General features: G+C 44.1%; 1 protein-coding gene across 2 annotated transcripts in view; it reads right to left on the minus strand.

Moving 5' to 3' along the window:
- The window catches only part of DMXL2 (Dmx like 2), a 224,507-nt gene that overhangs the window by 161,227 nt on the left and 49,135 nt on the right, over window positions 1–14,145 (minus strand). For both annotated transcript variants that reach the window (XM_073568443.1, XM_073568442.1), the window contains exons 7-8: window positions 6,730–6,908; window positions 3,452–3,629 (exon numbers count right to left, since the gene is read on the minus strand). In XM_073568443.1, coding sequence (XP_073424544.1) covers window positions 3,452–3,629; window positions 6,730–6,908 — 357 coding nt within the window. The remainder of the gene's footprint in view (window positions 1–3,451; window positions 3,630–6,729; window positions 6,909–14,145) is intronic.

The following is a 14,145-nucleotide window of genomic DNA, read 5'->3' on the forward strand; positions in this document are numbered from 1 at the left end:
TAGATGAGCTGTGGCGTCACTCCCCAGCTCCACCCGTTTTGGCAAATCTGGGAAAAACTAGAGTGAAAACGGCAATAGACGCAACATTTTTGCACACGTCGTAGTTGTGCCAGCATTTTGCAACTTTTCAAAGCAATTTACACCAGAATTCTACATGTTGTGTAAATAGACCTTTATAGGTTCCACACGCTATAGATAATGTCTAAGAATAATTGTTTAACTGGTCCATCAAGAATTGCTATCTATGCTAAACTATGCAAAGCCAGTGAGCTTTTCTTGGAGTCTGCACAAAGGCTGAAGTTGAGGAACTACAAGTCAAACTTTCCATACCATGAGAATCAAAGGTTTGCCGTACCAAAGGGAATATGGACTAATGTAAGTAATGTAAATTATCCCATCGGAGGGAGGTCACCTTGCTGTGGTTGTGGGGAATATATGAATTGTCAAATTTGTGCGCTAAGAACTAAAATATATATATATATATATATATATATATTTTGAAGGTTCTTAGCGCACAAATTGGCCAGTTCATTTATTCCCCACAACCACGGCAAGGTGACCTCCCTCCGATGGGTCCCTACTCTATAGTGTAAGCCACCTATGGGCCACCAGTATACAACTTTGGACAAACAAGTCACTACCGGGCTAAGCCTACAATTTATGGGCAGGCAGAGCTGATTCAGTCACCTGCAAGGCCAATGGGAAGAGATCAGACAGGAGGCAGCCAGCATCCAGTAATTAACGTATATACTTGTGTATAAGCAGAGTTTTTCAGCCCCCTCGGCTTATACACGAATCACGGTCCCTGCCATTAAAAAAAAAAAATGACATACTCACCTCTCATCGCTGAAGGCCAGGTGCCGGTGTCCTGAGCAGGCAGGGACACCGGCGCGCTATGGGGGTCAGGTGCTGATGTCGCCGCTTGCTCAGGCCCCCGGCACCGTCTATATTCACCTGTCCGCGTTCCACAGCTGTGTGCCGCTCTGTCTTCCGGGTCCTCTGGCTGTGACGTTCAGGTCAGAGGGCGCGATGACATGGTTAGTGTGCGCCCTCTGCCTGAACAGTCACTGACAGAGAACCCGGAAGACAGAGCGGCGTGCAGCGGTGGAACGCGGACAGGTGAATGTCGTAAGTGCCAGGTGCATGGGAAAGCGGAGACACCGGCATCTTGTTCCCACAGTGCGCTAGTGTCCCCGTCTGCTCAGGACACCGGTACCTGGCCCCCAGCGACGAGGTGAGAATGTCATTTCTTTTTTCTAATCGCAGCAACAGCATTATTACATGGGGCATATTTTTCTATGGAGCATCTTATGTGGCCAACATTATCCTTTGTGCAGCATTATATGGGGCATATTGTATTATGGAGCACGTTATGGGGCCACAATTAACCTTTGTGCAGCATTATATGGGGCATATTGTATTATGGAGCACATTATGAGGCCACAATTAACCTTTGTGCAGCATTATATGGGGCATATTTTAATATACAGCATCTTATGGGGCCATCAACAACCTTTATGGAGCATTATATGTATAGAGAATCTTATGGGGCCCATCATGAACTGTATGGAGGGCTTCTGATTCAATACGTATATTCAAAAACATTAAATCTACTGATGTCTCAATTACCGTATATACTCGTGTATAAGCCGAGATTTTCAGCCCCCTCTCTGCTTATACACAAGTCATATACCTGGGGTCGGCGGGGGAGCGGGGGTGTCAGAGATCATACTGACCCCCCTGAGGCGTCTCTGCAGCCCCCCCTGCTTCTCCCACGGTCTCCCTTGCTTCCTTCAGCGGTCACGTGGTACTGCTCATTAAACTCATGAATATGCGCATATTCATGAGTTTAATCAGCGGTACCACGTGACCGCTGAAGGAAGCAAGGGAGACCGTGGGAGAAGCAGGGCTGCAGAGACGCGTCAGGAGGGGGTAAGTATATCCAATATGCACCTGTCCCTGGTCCATCGCTGCTCGCTGCTGCATCCTGTGTCAGTGATGTTTAGGCAGCAGAGGGCGCAGTGACATGATTAGTACGCGCCGCGTCCTCTGCTGCCTAAACAGTCACTGACAGATAACGCAGCAGAGAGGGGTGAGCAGCGATGGACCCGGGACAGGTCAATATCTCAAGTGCCGGGTCCTGAGCGAGTGGCGACACCGGCACCTGTCCTATGGAGCAGCACATGGGGGCATAGCCTATGGGGCAGCACATGGGGGCATAATCGATGGAGCAGCATATGGGGGCATAATCTATGGAGCAGCATATGGGGGCATAATCTATTTTTATTTTTTAAATTTACCAGTAGCTGCTGCATTTCCCACCTTTAGCTTATACTCGAGTCGATACGTTTTCCCAGTTTTCTGTGGCAAAATTAGGGGCCTCGGCTTATACTCAGGTCGGCTTATACGGTAAATAAGCAAAAAAAAAAAAAACGATCAGCACTTTCTAATGTGAACACGTGCAAGCTGCCAAAACTGCAAAATATAGACAAAAAAAGAACACAGCAACACATGTGCATGCATCTGGGACATGTGAAAACACAGAAAAACATTAAAAACATTCAATTTAGATTATACTTCTCAAAATTTTTCCTCCTCCCATTGGCCTTGCAGGTGCTGCAATCTGCTCAACCTGCCCATAAATTGTAGGCTTAGCCCGGTAGTGACATGTTTGTCCAAAGTTGTAGGCTGGTGGCTCAGTAGTGGCTTATACTGTAGAGTAGGGACCCATCAGAGGGAGGTCACCTTGCCAAGGTTGATGGGCATACATGTATTGGCCAATTTGTGCGCCAAGAACCATCATTTTCATCTATTACTGTAAGTAAAAAAAAAAATTTTTGGAAGAAAATTTAGAGAAGTATAATCTAAATTGAATGTTTTTCTGTGTTTTCACATGGCCTAGATTCATGTACTGTACATGTGCCGCGGTGTTCTTTTTTGTCTATATTTTATTATGCAGTTTTCGCAGCTTGCACGTGTTCACATTAGGAAGTGCTGATCGTGTTGTGTGTGTATATATATATATATATATATATATATATATATATATATATATATATATATATATATATACATACACACACACACAAATACAGTACAGACCAAAAGTTTGGACACACCTTCTCATTCAAAGAGTTTTCTTTATTTTCATGACTATGAAAATTGTAGATTCACTCTGAAGGCATCAAAACTATGAATTAACACATGTAGAATTATATAATTAACAAAAAAGTGTGAAACAACTGAAAATATGTCTTATATTCTAGGTTCTTCAAAGTAGCCACCTTTTGCTTTGATTACTGCTTTGCACACTCTTGGCATTCTCTTGATGAGCTTCAAGAGGTAGTCACCGGAAATGGTTTTCACTTCACAGGTGAAGGATTATTTTTTTTTTGGGGGGGGACTATCCAACCAGTAATAATCAAAGATGAATTGTATATAGAAACCTTACCTCAAGAGCATGCTCAATCTTATCTTTTTGCTTCCCTGCGATTGACAAACTGCTGATGGAGTTGCCATGATCAACTATTTGGCCTCCAAGAAGGCTATCCTCAGGCAAAAGTGTCTCAGCCCATAGGCGACAAACGCCATCTTGACAGGATGTCAGTAGCACATTGCACACAGATCCCCTGAAACAGAAATGAAGGATGTAAAAGTGATGGAAGATAGTCAAATCAACTATAACCAGGTCCCGGGAAAAGCACATTATTTTCTGGAGATATTGACTGAATAAGAAATATAAGTGATATGAGCTCAGAGTCACTGACATATAAAGTAAAATGGGTCTTTAACCCAATCATATCGGTACATAACACATTGGGACACACGACTACACAATCCACCTATATTAGTGCACTGTTAAAAGGGAATCTGTCAGCAGGTTTTTGCTATGTAATCTGAAGAAAGCAGGAAATAGTGAATGAAACACAGAATTCAGGGATATTTCACTTGTCAAAGTGTGTGCTGTTTACTAACCGTGATGGATTTATCACTACAAAAATTAACATTGCCATCCAGACCAGCAACACCCCCTTCTGAAATAAGAAGTTCACTGTCTATGGACTTTATACACAAAGTCTGGTGTGGGCGGGGTTAGCTTTCTCAGCTCTGCTGCATTCTAAATCTAAAAGCTCTGATTGGGTCAGAACTGCTGCACCTAGTAAACTAAGTAATACATTGTTATAGTCAGCTTCTCTTTGCCCACATTATGCTGCTCTCACATGAGGTAGTGAAAACCTGCTGACAGATTCCCTTTAAGAGGTGCCAAAAGGTTCCCAACATAATGTAATATAGCTGGCATCTGCCGTGTGGAGGAAGCTCAGTTCCTGAGCCGCAAGTAGTGCCAGCAAATGAGACAATGTACTTGCAGTCAGAGAGGTAGGAAGAAAACAAAGAGATCGGTATCCTTAACGCTAGGACTGTGTGGTGACGTACTGCGGACACTGAAATCACAGTGACACTTTGTAACATTGAAATATCACATAGTACTCAGATACCTGGTCTCATGCCAACTCTCCACCGCTACTCCAGTGTCTGTGTAATGGCTGCAACAATGACTTCAAAACTATAGGGCGCATCACCACTGCAGCCAATTACCAAGCTCAACAGCTTTGCCAATGAAGACGGCACAAGCTGCTGAACCAAAGCAGTGGTAGACAGCCAGGACTTTACCCAGGATGGCGAGTACTATATGGTAGAAGTCTTTTAGCTGCTACATAAAAAAGACATCTTTACTTCTATCCTGGCAGAGAAAAAGGAAATGAACACAGCCACCACTACAGACAACCACCATCTTCTCAGCCAGGTCTACTGAGAGACAAGCTGGGCCTTATTGGTGTGGACCTCCAACTCTCCACCTGGATCCTTAACTACCTCACGAACCGACCTCAGTTTGTAAAGGTTCGGGACAGTGTGTCAGACACAGTGATCTGCAATACAGGGGCACCTCAAGGTACAGTTCTTGCCCCTTTTCTCTTCACACTGTACAGTGCTGATTTTAGGTGCAACTCATCTAGCTGCTACTTGCAGAAGTATTCTGATGACTCTGCAATAGTAGGCCTCATCACAGGAGGAGATGAAAGAGAGTACAGAGATACTAACCAAGCTTTTGTGGAGTGGTGTCAGAGGAACCACCTTAGGATTAATTCCGGGAAGACCAAGGAATTGGTGGTGGACTTTCGCAAGGGCAAAAATCCACCAGTAGTGGTGAACATTCAGGGAAATGACATTGAGATAGTCGACACCTATAAGTACCTTGGTGTGATCCTCAATAATAAGCTTGACTGGGCCCATCACTTGGATGCAGTGTACAGGAAGGGCCAAAGCAGGCTTTATCTGCTCAGAAGGCTGAGAGCCTTCGGAATTAGAGGGGCACTCCTTGCATCCTTCTTCAACTCTGTTGTGGCATCAGTCATCTTCTTTGGTGTGGCGTGCTGGGGTAGTGGCATATCAACCAGGGACAGGAATAGGCTGGACAAACTGATTAGAAGGGCCAGCTCTGTCCTGGGATGCCCCCTTGACCCAGTTCAGGAAGTAGGCGACAGGAGGATACTGGCCAAGGTGAGCTACATGGTGCAGAATGATTCCCATCCCATGCATGAGACTGTGACAAAGATGTGCAGTACTGTCAGTGACCGGCTACTTCATCCTAAATGTGAGAGGGAGCGCTATCGAAAGTCCTTCCTTCCTGCTGCAGTTAGGCTGTATAACCAGCACTGTCCAAAACGGAGAACGACCCAAACAGAGAACTGATAGATCCAAAGTTGTGACAGTCCGGTTACATTTTTTTCGTATATGTACCTACCTACTGTCAATGTAATGCCTTTATGCATCTGTATCTGTACTTGTTCCTGCCTTGCTGCTGTAAAGGTACTGTCACACTAAGCGATATCGCTAGCAATATCGCTATAACTTGTGACGTTATAGCGATATTGCTAGCGATATCGCTGTGTCTGATACTTACCTCCGACTGGCTCCCCCGCTGGTTATCGCTGATCGCACGAGAAGCTGCTGGACCATTCCTTGTCATCAGCTTCCTGCGGCGCTTCCTGCTGTGACGACGAGAGACGCGTGGACGCGGGCGGGAGGACGCAGGATCGCCGTGTCTGACAGGTAAGTAGCGATCCCCGTCCCCAGCGATGTCGCTGGTGAGATCTGCCTGTGTGGCAGCTCACTAGCGACCACTTAAGGGCATGTCACACTAAGAGATATCGCTAGCAATATCGCTATAACTAGTGACGTTATAGCGATATTGCTAGCGATATCTCTGTGTCTGATACTTACCAGCGACCGGCTCCCCCGCTGCTTATCGCTGATCGCGCGAGAACGTTCAGGACTGTTTCTCGTCGTCAGCTTCCTGTGGCGCTTCCTGCTGTGAGGACGAGCGACGCGTGGAGCCGGGCGGGAGGACGCAGGATCGCCTGGTGTGACAGGTAAGTAGCGATCCCCGTCCCCAGCGATGTCGCTAGTGAGATCTGCCTATGTGGCAGCTCACTAGCGACCACTTAGCGATGTACCAGCGATCCTGACCGCGTCATATCGCTGGTCGTGATCGCTGGTACATCGCTAAGTGTGACAGTACCTTTAGCGATGCACCAGAGATCCTGACCCTGTCATATCGCTGGTCGGGATCGCTGGTGCATCGCTAAGTGTGACAGTACCTTTATGCTCTGAATTTCCCCATGGTGGGACGATTAAAGGATTATCTTATCTTATCTTAAAACATTATACCTTGGCATAAACCTGCTTGTATTCCTCCACGAAAAGCCAATCACTGCTCGAGGGTGGGCTAGGTACACAAAGGAAAAGTTGACATCAACCTGGCTTCCCTTTTTCTCTAGGGCTTCAAGAGGTAAAAAAGAGGTTTTCCATCCAGTTAAAGGGTACCAGACCTTCATCAGACAGTCGTCCTGTTGAGAGATTTGCATTTAGCATTCAGCCATGTATTTTACACTCAACCTTCAGATCATTTAGTGTCTCTTTACGCCTCAGCAGTTTCCCGTCTGTTTTTGAGATCATTACATTTTTTTTTTTTTTTTTTTTATTTAAAGTGTCTCAATGAATCACAGTTGCCTTTGGTAACATTTCCTTTTCCAATAAATTGGGAGAAAATACTAAGTGCTTCATTAAAAGCTAAGAATGCTCGGCTGTTTCATATCGGCTAGCAAAGGACGGCCGCATACATGCTGAAAAAGGATCGTTGGCCAGTTTCATCATGTCAAATTGACCAAATCATAGCATCATGACTGCAGAGCTGGATAAAATATGGTTTTTATCTTTTAATTTCTAATCTATATTGCAGTGGAATAACATTTTACTTCAAGGGGTTATTTCCATCTCCAAGATCCTATCCCAATATGTAGTAGGTGTAATAATAAGAATATTAGCAAAGAGACTTTCCTTATGTGCAGGCATTACAGGACCTTAGGTATCCACGGTTACAACCACTAGCTAGCTGTCACTTTATCAGTGGATGTAACCACTAAGGTCCTGCAGGGTCTGCACATGAGGAAACAGACACAGCGAATCAAAAAATGATAAATTTCTAATTGGAGACTACTACTACTGCCACCACTTATAGGGATAGTATCTTGGAGATGGAAATTCCCTTTTAAGAGAATTTCTAATCTAAACCTTACAAATTAGCGTTACCAGAGATTGAACAATATAAGAAACAGGTGTCATGCAGGAGAAAAAAAAGAATACACCCACCCAAAACAGCAAACAATGGGCTTTCTCCTTTGTGAGACATGTAATGACAGACAGTCTGCTCTCCAACTGGTGTTACTGCAGAGCTGTGTGTGATTACAAAGTGCTAGGAGTAGAGCTGATACAAGTGTGATTACTAACAGACTTCAGAATTAATTTCATGCAGTCAGTGTAAGGAAAGAAGCAGTAAATCAGAGTGGACAACATTGTAAAAGGAGAGCTGCTAGAGACAAACCTTAGCTTTGCTGCCCCGTTCCCACCCCCCACAATGGTTGACCCAAGATGAAAGCTGAAAGAAGTGTTAGTTAACACACTTTTCCCTGCTCTATTCCCAGGACTATGTAATCACACACAACTCTGCAGGGCGATCAGTCAGGAGACCAGACTGTCATTACATGTGGGACACATGAGAAAGCCTGTTCTAAGATATTGTGGGGGCGTGTTCTTTTTTCCCCTGTGCGTTGTTGCTTGCCTATGATTAGCTAATCTCAAGAAGGTGAAGGAGTACCTGCTACCAAACTAGTGAAAGATTCTCTTTAACCACTATGTTTTGCTAAAACCTTCATTTAATATCCAGATATCACTCCAGAATAAATACTATTAGTAGAAATGCTTATGTATACTGCTATCAGTTTATGATCCTCTATATAACCCTTGACCCTTACTTTACAGCAGCAAATAACTCTAAAACCTTTTCTCTTCAGAAAATATAACATCTTCTGTTTATTCTGTGAAGATTTTAATGTTCCTGAACTGAACTCTGGTCTCTGACAAGCCAATAACAAGAAAATGTGGAGACATGAAAAACTGTTGTGTGCTGACCTTTTATAAATCTACACTATGATGGAAAGGCAGGAAAAGCAATTTCCTAATATAGAATTATCAGTCATTCACCTGGTAAAACAGGAAAACCTCAATACCCTACCGCTCACTTGCCTGTCTGACATTTCCATCTCCTTTTGTATGACCTTGAGCTAGCCGAAATCTGACCAATCAGGAACATAACTAAAGTGGGTACAGTGGTTGAAGTTGTACCTGGGTACTAGAGCATAGGAAGGCCCAAATAGTCCAATTGGCCCATTTGAGAAGACCAATACTATTAATGACCGGTGATAGTCAGGGGTCCTGTTGGAGATTTTGCATTGATTCTCATTGGAAATAACCTTCAGCTACACAATTTTCCTTTACAATTACTAGAGATCCCTATGAGTAGACATTGGGATATGAAATAACTGCATATATAGTTTTGTATATACACTCCTCAACATTGAAATTGCAAGACCAGGAAAAGTTGTGGAATTATGGAAATCATAAGATCGATAGACATGTTAATATGCAAGTGATGAAAACATGGTAACAAAATGTTTAAAACATCTCGATTTATTCAGTATCGAGTATGAGCATGACGTGCAGAAATACATGATCTTAGATGCCTTGGCAGGCTATCAATGTGGTTATTAACCCCTTCACGACATTTGACGTACCTATACGTCATGGTAAGGTAGAGGTTCCCGACCAATTACATATAGTTTCATCATGGCTATCGTCTCGCCTTACATGATCGCAGAGCCCTAATTGTCACAGCCAGAAACAGTGGCCGCAGCGGGAGTTGCATCTCCTGTTCGATTAGCACTCCCGCAACGTAATCGTGAGGGCATAATCGCTGTCATGATGACCTCTGGGTCTACCAGCTATGGTGCCCAGTTTATACCAAGTGAGAAGAATGGTCTATAAGTAAGAGGTTTCTGTCAGTTTAACACTGACAGGTACAATGTATTGCAATGCATTATACCAGCGATCAGAGTGATAAAAGTTAAAGTCCATTAGTGGGACAAAGTAAAAAAAAGGTTTTTTAAAATATTGTAAAAATATTTAAGAAAAAAAAAAAAAAACACAAAATGAAAAAAGTATACTAATAAGTATATTTATGTAAAAACAAAAAATACACATTTGATATCACCAGATCTATAAAACTGTCGTACTAGTTAACACCTTCTGTGAACATCGTAATAAAAATTAAATAAAAAAACATGGCAAAAAAATATGCTTTTTCATCACATCGACAAAAAAGTGGAATAAAATGCAATTAAAAAGTCAAATTTAAATAAAAATGTAATCACAGAAAAAAATCATCTTGGCCCCCAAAAAGACACCTAATCACTTATACCACACCAGAAATAAATAAAACCAATTCTTTCCCTGCTGATTTGTTCATTCTGCCTCCCAAACATGACAGCAAATCTCAGCACACCGTTATCCTGCGCTCTGCGCTGAGCGCTTACACCAGGGTTTCTATATACAGTGGGGAAAAAAAGTATTTAGTCAGTCAGCAATAGTGCAAGTTCCACCACTTAAAAAGATGAGAGGCGTCTGTAATTTACATCATAGGTAGACCTCAACTATGGGAGACAAACTGAGAAAAAAAAATCCAGAAAATCACATTGTCTGTTTTTTTTTTTCATTTTATTTGCATATTATGGTGGAAAATAAGTATTTGGTCAGAAACAAGCAATCAAGATTTCTGGCTCTCACAGACCTGTAACTTCTTCTTTAAGAGTCTCCTCTTTCCTCCACTCATTACCTGTAGTAATGGCACCTGTTTAAACTTGTTATCAGTATAAAAAGACACCTGTGCACACCCTCAAACAGGCTGACTTCAAACTCCACTATGGTGAAGACCAAAGAGCTGTCAAAGGACACCAGAAACAAAATTGTAGCCCTGCACCAGGCTGGGAAGACTGAATCTTCAATAGCCAACCAGCTTGGAGTGAAGAAATCAACTGTGGGAGCAATAATTAGAAAATGGAAGACATACAAGACCACTGATAATCTCCCTCGATCTGGTGCTCCACGCAAAATCCCACCCCGTGGGGTCAGAATGATCACAAGAACGGTGAGCAAAAATCCCAGAACCACGCGGGGGGACCTAGTGAATGAACTGCAGAGAGCTGGGACCAATGTAACAAGGCCTACCATAAGTAGCACACTACGCCACCATGGACTCAGATCCTGCAGTGCCAGACGTGTCCCACTGCTTAAGCCTGTACATGTCCGGGCCCGTCTGAAGTTTGCTAGAGAGCATTTGGATGATCCAGAGGAGTTTTGGGAGAATGTCCTATGGTCTGATGAAACCAAACTGGAACTGTTTGGTAGAAACACAACTTGTCGTGTTTGGAGGAAAAAGAATACTGAGTTGCATCCATCAAACACCATACCTACTGTAAAGCATGGTGGTGGAAACATCATGCTTTGGGGCTGTTTCTCTGCAAAGGGGCCAGGACGACTGATCCGGGTACATGAAAGAATGAATGGGGCCATGTATCGTGAGATTTTGAGTGCAAACCTCCTTCCATCAGCAAGGGCATTGAAGATGAAACGTGGCTGGGTCTTTCAACATGACAATGATCCAAAGCACACCGCCAGGGCAACGAAGGAGTGGCTTCGTAAGAAGCATTTCAAGGTCCTGGAGTGGCCTAGCCAGTCTCCAGATCTCAACCCTATAGAAAACCTTTGGAGGGAGTTGAAAGTCCGTGTTGCCAAGCGAAAAGCCAAAAACATCACTGCTCTAGAGGAGATCTGCATGGAGGAATGGGCCAACATACCAACAACAGTGTGTGGCAACCTTGTGAAGACTTACAGAAAACGTTTGACCTCTGTCATTGCCAACAAAGGATATATCACAAAGTATTGAGATGAAATTTTGTTTCTGACCAAATACTTATTTTCCACCATAATATGCAAATAAAATGAAAAAAAAACAGACAATGTGATTTTCTGGATTTTTTTTTCTCAGTTTGTCTCCCATAGTTGAGGTCTACCTATGATGTAAATTACAGACGCCTCTCATCTTTTTAAGTGGTGGAACTTGCACTATTGCTGACTGACTAAATACTTTTTTTCCCCACTGTAAATCACTGACATACATGATTCAGATGTAACCCCCCGGCAGAAGATTCCCAGATGGAGTCACTCTGGACACTGTCCTATGATTCGGCGGTGACCATCTTTTCAGGCATGCATAAAAGCATGGTCTGCCACAGTTTTGTGCACCTCTAAACAGAAAAGGCTGAGAAGAGGTCAAAGTCCAGAGTAACTCTGCTGCCTCATTATAGTGAATGGATCCCCTCAGGAGTTTCATCGGAATCAAATCATTTGGAGATTTAGGTGGAAACCCCGATGTTCAGCGTAAGTGCTCAGCATAGAGTGCTGGAAAAATGTGATCCCAAATGTTATGTGAAATGTTCCCAATAAAAGCTTCAACTCAATCCACACAAAAAAGCAAGTCACCACTCTGGTCAATCATCTGTTCATGAAAATATAGTGGGCTTCCACGTTACTGGTAGCACAAAGGCTCCAGAAAAGCGAAATTGGACCCCCAAAAGAAATCGAGGGAATTCTGTGCTCCCTAATCCAAATGACCACCTTCCTCCTCTGAGTCCCACTGTGTACCTACACCATATTTAGTGTTCACAAGTTTGGCATTTCTGTAGCAATGAGAGCTTGCTTAATTTACGAGTACATATCTCTAGAAGCATGAGCTGGGCACAATGTATGTGCAGTACAATTCACTGGGCACTTCAACGGCAGATTTGCAATTTTCACTTAGCAATATCCATTGGAAAACATTATTACACCTGTAGATAAATGACTAGAGGGGTGCAATTTCCAAAATGGGGTCACCTGAGGGGGGTATTCTGCCCTTCTAGCACTTAGGGGCTCTGTATATCTGTATATATAGTAGGCAAACTATTCCAGGAAAATATGTGCTCAAAGAGTCAAATAGCACTCAGTTTACCATTAGTGGTAAACATGTAACTATTTTTTCTTCACTGCCCAATGGTATAAAATTCTGTGAGGCACATGTGGTGTCAATATGCTCACTGCACCCCTAGTTGAATTAATTGGGAGGTGTAGTTTGCAAAATGGGATCATTTGTGGGGTTCTGCATTTCTGCCACCTCAAGCTCTGCAAATGTGGTCTGATATTATGGTCTTTCCAGATGAAGAAGTCTGTTGTACTTTGAAATGCGTAGAAAAAAACACTTTCGTTTGACAATCTGAGATATGAGTCTCATCATTGATCAGCAAGAGCGGAAACCATCCACAAACCTCTCCTTTATTTTCGGAATGTTACTACTGGTCAGAAGATGTGCTTGAAGCTGGATATGACAGTGTGGTGGGAGTGCTTGATGGGAGAATACTGAAGGGGGGGATTGTGGGAACCCTTGGATCTTGGTATACTGCTTCTGTGGAAAAGCTTTGGCTGTCATTATGCCCATAATAGGGGCTTTAGTTGCCACCAATGTGAGGGAGTGTGGGAGCCAGATGTGGCTCGCGACCCTCTCTCAGAGCTGGATGTGGCTCGCGACCCTCTCTCAGAGCTGGATGTGGCTCGCGACCCTCTCTCAGAGCTGGATGTGGCTCGCGACCCTCTCTCAGAGCTGGATGTGGCTCGCGACCCTCTCTCAGAGCTGGATGTGGCTCGCGACCCTCTCTCAGAGCTGGATGTGGCTCGCGACCCTCTCTCAGAGCTGGATGTGGCTCGCGACCCTCTCTCAGAGCTGGATGTGGCTCGCGACCCTCTCTCAGAGCTGGATGTGGCTCGCGACCCTCTCTCAGAGCTGGATGTGGCTCGCGACCCTCTCTCAGAGCTGGATGTGGCTCGCGACCCTCTCTCAGAGCTGGATGTGGCTCGCGACCCTCTCTCAGAGCTGGATGTGGCTCGCGACCCTCTCTCAGAGCTGGATGTGGCTCGCGACCCTCTCTCAGAGCTGGATGTGGCTCGCGACCCTCTCTCAGAGCTGGATGTGGCTCGCGACCCTCTCTCAGAGCTGGATGTGGCTCGCGACCCTCTCTCAGAGCTGGATGTGGCTCGCGACCATCTCTCAGAGCTGGATGTGGCTTTCAAGATCAGAAAGGTTGGGGACCACTGCTATAATGTGTAGACAGAAAGCTGCAGTGTGTGTGGGTTATACACAGATATGCATTTAGAGCTCTGCTAGATATGCTGAAGAAAAAAAGTAAATTAAGTGACAATGCTCTGTCTCTGTCCCTACATCATGCTGCTACCAGATTATATAGAAAAAAAATTGCTGGCAGATTCACTTTAATCATTGTCTGAGGAACGTTCTGCTACACAGAGTGCACCTGGGCACAGAAACCATCTTAATCAGCTGCGGGCAGCTCCCTTTGTAACTGCTAACCAATAATGACCCATATGTGCTCAATGGAAGACAAGTCCAGAGATGCTGCAGGCCATGGCAGCACTTTTAGGCTAAGCTGGACACTAAAAGTAGGATGCACAACTTGTGGCCTGGCCTAGTTATGTTGAAAAATGACTCTTGGGACACTGAAGAAATGGCCTGTACCACTAGTTCCACAAATGACTCATTGTGTACTGGAAGTGAAATTGGACATCACACATCAATCCTAAGGCATC

This window comes from Dendrobates tinctorius, unplaced genomic scaffold, assembly GCF_039654945.1.
Source record: "Dendrobates tinctorius isolate UK_male_01 unplaced genomic scaffold, ASM3965494v1 ptg000022l, whole genome shotgun sequence".
NCBI lineage: Eukaryota > Metazoa > Chordata > Amphibia > Anura > Dendrobatidae > Dendrobates > Dendrobates tinctorius.